The 9,201-nt window shown below is 48.4% G+C and overlaps 2 protein-coding genes across 2 annotated transcripts in view; one reads left to right on the top strand and one right to left on the bottom strand.

The window, feature by feature from the left end:
* LOC119272484 (auxin-responsive protein IAA5-like) overlaps window positions 1–2,604 on the top strand; it is a 2,955-nt gene extending 351 nt beyond the window's left edge. The window contains exons 2-6 of the mRNA XM_037553964.1: window positions 1–167; window positions 260–477; window positions 673–814; window positions 1,697–1,758; window positions 2,241–2,604. Coding sequence (XP_037409861.1) covers window positions 1–167; window positions 260–477; window positions 673–814; window positions 1,697–1,758; window positions 2,241–2,278 — 627 coding nt within the window. The 3' untranslated portion in view covers window positions 2,279–2,604. The remainder of the gene's footprint in view (window positions 168–259; window positions 478–672; window positions 815–1,696; window positions 1,759–2,240) is intronic.
* Window positions 2,605–2,692: 88 nt separating this feature from the next.
* On the bottom strand, window positions 2,693–4,854 carry LOC119268831. The gene has a single exon (XM_037550538.1). The coding sequence runs from the start codon at window positions 4,691–4,693 to the stop codon at window positions 2,933–2,935; it is 1,761 nt and encodes a 586-aa protein (XP_037406435.1). The 5' UTR covers window positions 4,694–4,854; the 3' UTR covers window positions 2,693–2,932.
* Window positions 4,855–9,201: the final 4,347 nt, after the last annotated feature.

Here is a 9,201-nt window from a genome sequence, read left to right as displayed (position 1 = left end):
GACCGCGACGGCCCCGCGGACGACGTCGCGCCGGCGCTCACCCTCGGCCCCGCCCCCCACAAGGCCGCCTCCAAGCGCGCCTTCCCCGACGCCTCCCCCCGCCGCGGGTGCTCCGCCGCCGCCAGGGCCGAGGACAAGCCGCCCTCCGCCGCCCCGCCGGCCGCCAAGTAAGATTCGATTCCATTCCATTCGCCTCTGAAACTGGACGCGCTGTTGGCTGGCCGCTGCTGATCGACGGGGCCTTCCTCCTCTTGCCCAGGGCGCAGGTCGTGGGATGGCCGCCCGTGCGCAACTACCGGAAGAACACGCTGGCGGCGAGCGCCTCCAAGGCCAAGGCGGGAGACGACGGCGCGCCACACTATGTCAAGGTGAGCATGGATGGCGCCCCGTACCTCAGGAAGGTGGACCTCAAGATGTATTCCAGCTACGAGGATCTCTCCATGGCGCTTCAGAAGATGTTCAGCTGCTTCATCACTGGTTAGTGTTCACTTCTACTACTAGTAGTAGTAGTTTCCATCTTTGCGTTTGAACGTATCCAGCGGTACTATTACCTGGGTGTTCAGTTCCACTAGTAGTAGTTTCCATCTTTGCCAACTTGCTAAAGCCTGGACGTTGGAAGAGTAAATTTACTACTCCATCTCTGAGTAATAACATCCATCTCTGATTCTAAAGGTCAAAGCTCGCTGCGCAAACCATCAACCAAGGACAGGCTCACTAATCGCTCAAATGTTGATTCCCTCCAAGATCAAGAGTACGTCCTTACATACGAAGACAAGGACGCTGACTGGATGCTTGTCGGTGATCTTCCATGGGAGTAAGCTCTTTTAATTGCTACTCCTATTTACTGTGGAAGCCAGTTCAAGGAGTAATCCCAGAATATCTTTGACTGTCTTAAATACAAATCTCGTCGAACTTCAATCTCTATTGCAGATGGAACTACTAGGAGTACTTAAGATTCACTTGTTGCTAGGTTGGTCTGAGGCTCATTATGAAAATACTATGATCATGATTGATTTACTATCTGGGAGATATTAGGGCTCCACTGTTTTTTCCCATCTACATGTATTGCCTCATAATCTCTGATCGCACTAATAGTCACCAACTCTCCCCATACTGAAAATTGTATCCATCCTTGAGGAAAAGAAGACTAACCGTAGAACAAGCTTCCGTTATATTTCCTTTCCCCCTGAAAGAAAGCAACGAATCTGCCAGGCTGTCCACAATTGGGCTATATCTATGATGCTCAATCTCGGTTGCTGTTTCTCTCTGAAACCTCGAGTACGAGGCCCATTGTTTGCCAAATTAACAATCCGGATTATGTAGCCATTTGCAAACATTTGAGGCAATCTCACATGGATCTTCACTGGCCTACAAGCACTGGATAGAAAGCTTAGATTTATTAATATGCTGCTAATAAAAAAATGTTGATTTAGGATTCATGAACTTTTTTTCTCATCTTTGAAAAGATAGTTTTGAGATATAGATTTATATGCGCCGACCTCTTACCTTCTTTTAGTGAAAAATCATGCATGTGGCCTTGATGTTAAATTGGCTACTGGAATCTACTTAAGTGTTGTTGGTGAATTTTCGAAATTGATTTCCATGTCATATTGCCTTAGCTTTCATACATGTGTTGGCTATGGAAGTCAAGTTCTAACAGTTCCAATTATTCCTGACCTTAAATTCTTCCTTGCAGTTTGTTTACCACAATATGCAGGAAACTGAAAATCATGAGAGGATCTGATGCAGCTGGAATAGGTATTTGCAGTTTTTACCATATGGAACAGTACTTGTATTTGTGTTTCCCATTGAGTTGCATAGTTTTTACCATATGGAACAGTACTTGTATTTGTGTTTCCCATTGTGTTGCATATGATTTATTTCCACTAGTGTCAATCCTGTACACATAAAAATAAAAATGTATAGTGATTGATGATAGTGGAACCTAAATTAGAATATTATGGCTGGTAAAACACTTGTATGCACAAAGTTTCTCTTGGCTACCATAACTCCATAAGTGACAGAAACCTTGGCTGATATGATAATAAACTGTTGGCTGACAGAAACCTGGGATATGTTAGAACCTGAAACTTCAACTTATAATGTACTTTCACCATCAGCTACCAACACAGACTGTTGAACATTTATACCTCAGCATTAGGTTTGTGTAGATTATATCATTAGGGAAAACTTTGTATTACAAACATGCTCTGAACTGAGATGTGTCCATCTGCCTGCAGCTCCAAGATCCCTAGAGCAGACAGGTCAGAACAAATAAGATTGACCTTCCGGAGTAAAGAAAATGAACCGAGCTAAGTTGCGATGATGTTGTTGGTCTAAATTATTCATGTCAAGTAGTACCTCAAATATCCCAAATGTTAGTGTAGTTACACGTGTTTCTTAGACCTGTGGGTCAAATGTCTGTAATGTGGTCTGTCGAGGTATTGCAATTGTGGTCGCCGTATTTTCACTTGGAAACTTATGTGAGGAAGCACTGCACTTCCTGAATGCAAGCTTTCCACAAGTATTATTTCATATGTATATTCAAGTGTTGCACTACGTATTATGCTCTCTTGCAATTATCCAATTGCCAAAAACTTTATATTGGCTACTGTCAATGCAATGCTCTGTTCTGATCGAAGAAAACTGCTACATTGTTGAACAATTTATTTGCGATTGAGAAAACTGCTAATGTACAATCTGATCAAGTTGCTGAACGATTTCTTTATACGCCAAGAAGTACAACAATTTGACAAAACCAAAATGCCTATATGTACCTAATCCGATGTGCATACCAAGAACGAAGAGTAAATTGCAGGCAGAACCATGGGATTTCCCCCCTACTTAAACCTATCCCCTCCCCTGGTGGTGGATACAAAATTCGCTGGGAAAGCATGTTTCAGGAGAAAACTGGGGATCATCTATCTAGTTGTCAAATCTTGAACTGGTAGAACGGTCTGGCGCGTCCTGAAGATTCACCTGCTTTGTGGCAATGGGGTGCACCGGACTCGCCGGTCATTGGGTCGTCCTCGTCAAGATCCGTCTCCGAGCCGTCTTCCTCCTCGGCAGCAGCATCGGGCGTTCCGCGGCGCGACAACGCTGGCTCCATCCCACAGCGAGCGCATCGGTCCGCGCTGGTGTTCTTGTTGCGCCCAGACGTCACCGGCCTCGTCAACTTCAGGACGCCGCGCGCGGTCCTCAGCACGGGACTGGAGTTCCTGCTGTGGGTCTTCCTCTTCTTGTGCCCGGAGGAAGATGCCGACGCCGCCGTAGAATTCCTGGCACCGGCCGCGGGCCCCAGCGTCAGCACGGGCGCCGCTGGGCCAGAGTAGTTGTCGCCGGATTTCCTCTTTCGTCCAGCCGCCGCTGGGGGTTCCACCGGGCCGGCGCGCGGGCTGCGGTACACCTTGCACAGGACGAGCTCGTCCGAGGGGCCTTCTTCTTTGCCATGGTCGAGGCCGATCTCAACCATGATCCATCCCGACCGGATGCTCCGGACACGCTGGCCTTCCTCCTTGGTCATGAAGGAGAAGAACTGTCGCCATCCGATCGGATGGTCGCCGTCGAGAACAGGCTTCACGCCGGCCTCCGAGTGCCAGCACCCCTCCCCGGTGCCCACCGTGCGCGGCCGCCGCTGGCCGTGGGCGCTCTTGGCCGGCAGGAGGGTGAAGAAGTACCAGGCCTTCTCGCCGTCGCTTGCCATCGTCGGGGAGTACTTCCTGGTGAGGGCGCCCGGGCTGGCGGTGTAGACGTCGACATCGTGCGTGAACTGGCACGGGTGTTGGCCGGAGGCGACACGCGGGGTGAGGTAGGACTTGATCAGCACTTGGTCCGAAGGGTGAGAAGCGAAGTCCGGGCGCTGCGCCGCGGGAACCGTCGGGATCCGGGGAAGCTGAGCAGCTCGAAGGGCCTTGGAACGGGGAACCCGAGGCGGAGTGGCGGACGGCGACGTGCCAATCACTCCGCCGCCTCGGCTGGTCGAACCCTGCTCGGAGTCGGACTCCTCCATGGACAGGGTACCTGAAGTGGACGCGGAGACTCGAGCGGGCTGCTGGGCCGAATAGCAGCCGGGCCCAGCAGCCCTTGGCGTCCCCTCTTCAGACGAGGTAGAGTCCTCCTCGCTCGCCTTTCCCCTTCCAATCCTGACGGGTCCAACTCCGGTAGCGGCCGGCGCCGTAGATCTCTGGCCTGTCCCGACGCGCGGGCTCCGATACACCTTGCAGAGGACGAGCTCCTCCTCCGCGGAGGCGTCGGGGTTGAGGCCGATCTCGGCCATGAGCCACCCCGAGCGGACCAGGCGGCCGTCCTCCTTGGTCGCGAAGGAGAAGGCCTGGCGGTACCCGATCTGGCGGCTGTGGCCGATGCCGGCGAAGAGGGGCTTGGCGGCGCGCTCCGAGTGCCAGCAGCCGTGGTCCCCGGATCCGACGGTGCGGGCCTTGCGCTGGCCGCGGCGGCTCTTGGCCCGCAGGGACGTGAAGAAGTACCAGCTCTCCTGGCCGTCGCTGGCCGTGGCCGGGGCGTAGGCGCGGGCGAGGTCCTGCGGCGTGGCGGCGTAGACATCGGCCTCGTGGACGAACTTCCAGGGGCGCTCGCCGGTGCTGACCCAGGGGATGAGGTACGTGCTGATGAGCTCGAGGTCAGAAGGGTGGGACGCGAAGTCCGGCCGCTGCGCGGCGCGTCGGATTGGAGCCATGGCGATTTGTTGGGCGGGGCGAGAATTATGAAGGGAGGGAGGGAGGGAGGAAAGAATGGCTGGGGATTTCGGAGGAAAGTCAAGGCTATATATTAGCACCGGCGAGGACGCGTTTAAGCCTGATAGTCCGAGTTCGCCTCGGCATCCAGACGTACGAACTACGCCAACTCCGCCTGGATTACTACTGTTGATCTCCTCAAATCCGAGTTCGACCTGGAGCCGTACGAGTTTGGCAACCGCAGGGTTGGTGGATTGGAATTCGACCCGGAGTCGGTTTCCTTCACCCTGATGGGCTGGGCCTAGCAATATCTCGAGGCCCAGTCAAACGATCCGCATTAATAACCCGCATTACGACAGCGCCGCGGATAGAGGGATGAGCGTCTCTCAACACAAAAAAATAAAAATAAAATTGAAGAGATGAGCAAGTGTTCTTCAAAAGAAAAAGGATAGGGATGAGCAAACTCTAAAAATATAGGTATCATTAAAAAAGAGATGAGCACGATGTGGAATTTACTCTGTAGTTCAGCAAAAAGCGGAAACGGAGAAAATTATAGAAACTGAAAAAGGGTTTTGCGGAACGGAAACGGAAGTAAAACATATGGTCCCCTTCCCGCGTGGAACATGTAGGGAGACGGAAATTTCCACGTGTATTTTACCTATATCCAGCCAATTTGAAAAAGGTAAAGCCCATATACCTTTAGCTTGGTCCAAGCCCAACCCAATTCTTTACACACCTAAACCTAACCTCTCGGTCGTTCCCCCCTAGTCACTGCCTCATTAGGTCCTGAGCTGCCGCTGTTCAGATGCATCTACACCCAAGCGACTAGTGATATTCCCCGGCTTATGACCATCACAATGTGAAGTGCTTTATGGAAATTCGCACAACGATGTAGAAGTGTTCCACCTCCCGAAGGAGGCCGCATGAGTCTACTGATATAGATGGGAAAATCCCTCGTCCGGACATTACAAGGAAGGTGAAGCACGATGCATTAATCAAGGAAGGATCAGTTACGACTTTAATTGTGCTAGTTTGCATGCATGTGTTGGACATTACAGGAGACTTCTAGAGTCCAAGAGAGATTCTATACAAATTCAAACAACACCCTTAATCACTTCATTAAGTTGAGATTACGTGTGAATGATTTTATGTCCCTTGTTGGTAGAGCCTTGGTGAAACCATATGCAACTTCATACCTGGAGTGGACAAACTAAATCTCTAACATTTTTTATGCGTCTATTCTCTCACAAAGTGATATCTGTCTCTATGTGATATGTTCCGGCATGGAAGACACGATTTACTTACAAATATGTGGCACCCGAATTGCCATACCAAATACATGGATCTTGTGTTAATACAAGTCCCTTGAGCATATACTAAACCCAAATAATTTTTGCATTTGCATTTGCAAGATCTTTATATTCTACTTTATTACTTGACCTTGATATGGTTCCTTGTTTCTTAGCACAGCAAGATATCAAGTTTAGTCCAAATAAAATAGCAAACCCACCAATTGACCTTCTATCATCAACGCATCCGGCCCAATCTGCATAGTGTTCTCGATGTTCCTTAAGATGCGTTGGCCAATGTACTATGGTTGGTACATACAAATACTGGCGCACTCTTTTAATTGGAAAAGAAATTTCAGTTCTTGAAAGTGTCAAGTATTGAAGAGCACCAACTATGCTTCTACATTTTGTAATATCTCCCTGTCCCAAAAGTTCACCATCAAAAGAAGATAATTTCCTGGTGCCGGAAAGAGGTGTAGCCATGTAGGTGAAGGTTTGCTACCTTGCATTCCAGTTTTAGCCAAAAGGTTGTATCATATTTTTCTTGGGTCAGAACTAGTTCTTTAATTTTCTTCACTTCAGTTCCTAATAAAAAGTGCAAATCTCCTAGGACCTCGAGAGCAAACTCTGATCTTATTCCTTTAGCATTTCTCTTATACTCTCTTGAGAAGAACTTGTGACAATGATGTTGTCGCCCGTGCAAGCACGACACCTCGGTATGAGGGGCATCCCCTTTGTGTGTTCGGCGAAGGCTAACACACTCAAGATCCACCTCTACTACATGGTGAAGATAATGCAGTGTCACAATGATTTTTACCTAGGTTCAGGCCACTCAGTAGCGTAACACCCCCTAATGTTATTCACTGAACATGAGGTTTGGTGTTTACAATAGATGAGCACTTTTTGCTAGGAGGCAGTCTAGCCCTCACTATGTCATGTGCTGCTACTTGCGATGGAGTTGTTAGATTTCCCCGAAGAGGAACAATGAAGCAATATAGTATCATAGTATTTCCCTTAGTTAAGAACCACGGTTATCGAACCAGAAGGAGGCACCACACTAGCAACGTGAACCATACCTGCACACACACACAATAATTACTTGCACCCAACAAATGCAAGGGGGTCATCACTCCCCTTATTCTTGCTAGTTGCAAGATTAAAACTAATAGTGATAGGCAAAACAATAAAAGTAAAAAACAAAATTAATGGAAACACATGAAGCAATTGCAGTTTTTTAGTATTAATGGAGAATGGACCCTGGGGCCATTGATTTGCTAGAGGCATCGCTCTCATAAGCACAACAACGATGGGTAAACAAATTGCTGTTGGACAATTGACAGAATTGTGCATAGTTATGATGATCATCCAAGGCACAATCAATATATAGGCATTACGTCCATTGTCGTGGAATTGTCATGGCAGATGTCCTAATGTGAGGACTTAGTCGTGGAGCCATCGCACTAGGTTAGCTTAAAGGGGTTAAACGAGACAAAGGACACAGGGGTTTATACTGGTTCAACCCCTTGCGGTGAAGGTAAAGGCCTACTCCAGTTGAGGTGGTATTACTTATGTCTCAATCACCAGGGAGCGAATACGCTTGACCTAGCTTTCGATTTGTTGTCTCTTGCCCTAAACCGCCGCTGGGTCGTCCCTTTATATACACAGGTTGACGCCCACCGGCTTTACAGAGTCCCGGCCGATTCATATAACGTGTCCAGCTCGGTGACCAAATATACATGCCTTACAATACAAGTTATACATATATGTCGATTTACGCTTATGGGCTTTAAGCCGTCTCTGAGCCTCGGGCCTTTTAACGAGTCTTCATAGTGAACCACCATCTTCAGCGCCTTTATGGGCTTTGTCTTGATGGGCTGTCGTGGCTTAACCCGGCCCCTCCTGGGCGGGTTAACCCAATAGTTATATCCCCAACATTAGGCTCCAGGTTGACTTGAACTTGTTCATGTCAATCTTCAACACTTCAGGAAAAAAATCCGTCTTCATTTGTTCTTCACAAGATACTGTAACCCGCCATGACGTCATCTGCCATTAATTTCGCACGAGACACATCATATCTTAACGGATGTTTATCTTTAATTAACCACCCCGAAAATCGAGGCGTCAACACGACTGGATAATCTTCTTTTGGCCTCCTCGTTTCTCGTGCCTGCCTACTGACCCTTTTCTTATAAATAGGCCCCGACAGCCCATCCATTCTCCCCCTTCTTTCCTTCTCGTCTTCCTCCTCTCTCGCAACGTTCCAGCGTGCCCGAGCTCCGCCGCCGCCGACCTTCGCCCACTGCTTCAACTCCGGCCGCTGCATCACCCTGAACGAACCAGAAACTCACGGCGCCTCTTCACTGTTTATCAACATCGGTAAGCCTTCACTTTTCCTATTAATAGATCTGCCTTAGGGTTTCCCTGTTCATCGGTGTTCATCACCGTTCATCCTTCTCTTTCCTAGATTGCATAGTTTTGATCTGAAAACGACACAAATCTTGTGCGATAGCAGGTTTAGCACTTGTTTTTTAATATCAGAACATATCCTCATTGCAACAGATCTCATCTGGGCACCCCCACTTTTCTGCTGCCGCCACCTTAGGTTTAGATTTTATTTCATTTCTATGAACGGCCGCAGATCCAATCTTATAGCTCCAATCTGTAAAACATGTTTGTCCCAACACTTCATAAAATTCGCTCTTGTCAGATCTTGAATATCAGTGCTTGTCATGGCGGCTTACATCACTGGCTTATAATTATCCATATATCATTAGGCCCCATTTAAGCCGCCATTTGGAGTACATGTTGTAGTATATTATTTCCGGCTTTAATGAATCAACTTAACATGGCAAAGAATTTCTTTTCTTTAGGCTTTTCTCTCCACAATGCCGCCAAAGACAATCACTTCATGCAGCTGGGTTAAGTCCATTGTTACCGAAGATACTCTCAAAGATTTTGCCAAAATCGGGTACTTTCCAGCAAAGAATGTTATGCCTTATCGTGCCCCCGACCCAGGCGAAGAAAGACCTCAACCAAAGGATGGTGAGGTCATTGTTTTCACTGACCACATGAACCGGGGCTTCTCACCGCCCGGCTCTAAATTTTTACGAGATGTTCTGCACTTCTTTCAACTCCATCCGCAAGACATTGGACCCAATTCCGTGTCAGACATTTGCAACTTTCAAGTCTTCTGCAAAGTATACCTTCAAGAGGAGCCCAGT

The sequence above is a fragment of the Triticum dicoccoides genome, chromosome 3A (genome assembly GCF_002162155.2).
Source record: "Triticum dicoccoides isolate Atlit2015 ecotype Zavitan chromosome 3A, WEW_v2.0, whole genome shotgun sequence".
NCBI classification, from domain to species: Eukaryota; Viridiplantae; Streptophyta; class Magnoliopsida; order Poales; family Poaceae; genus Triticum; species Triticum dicoccoides.
Note: the sequence above shows the minus strand (reverse complement) of the source record. Positions and strands in the feature narration are given on the sequence as shown.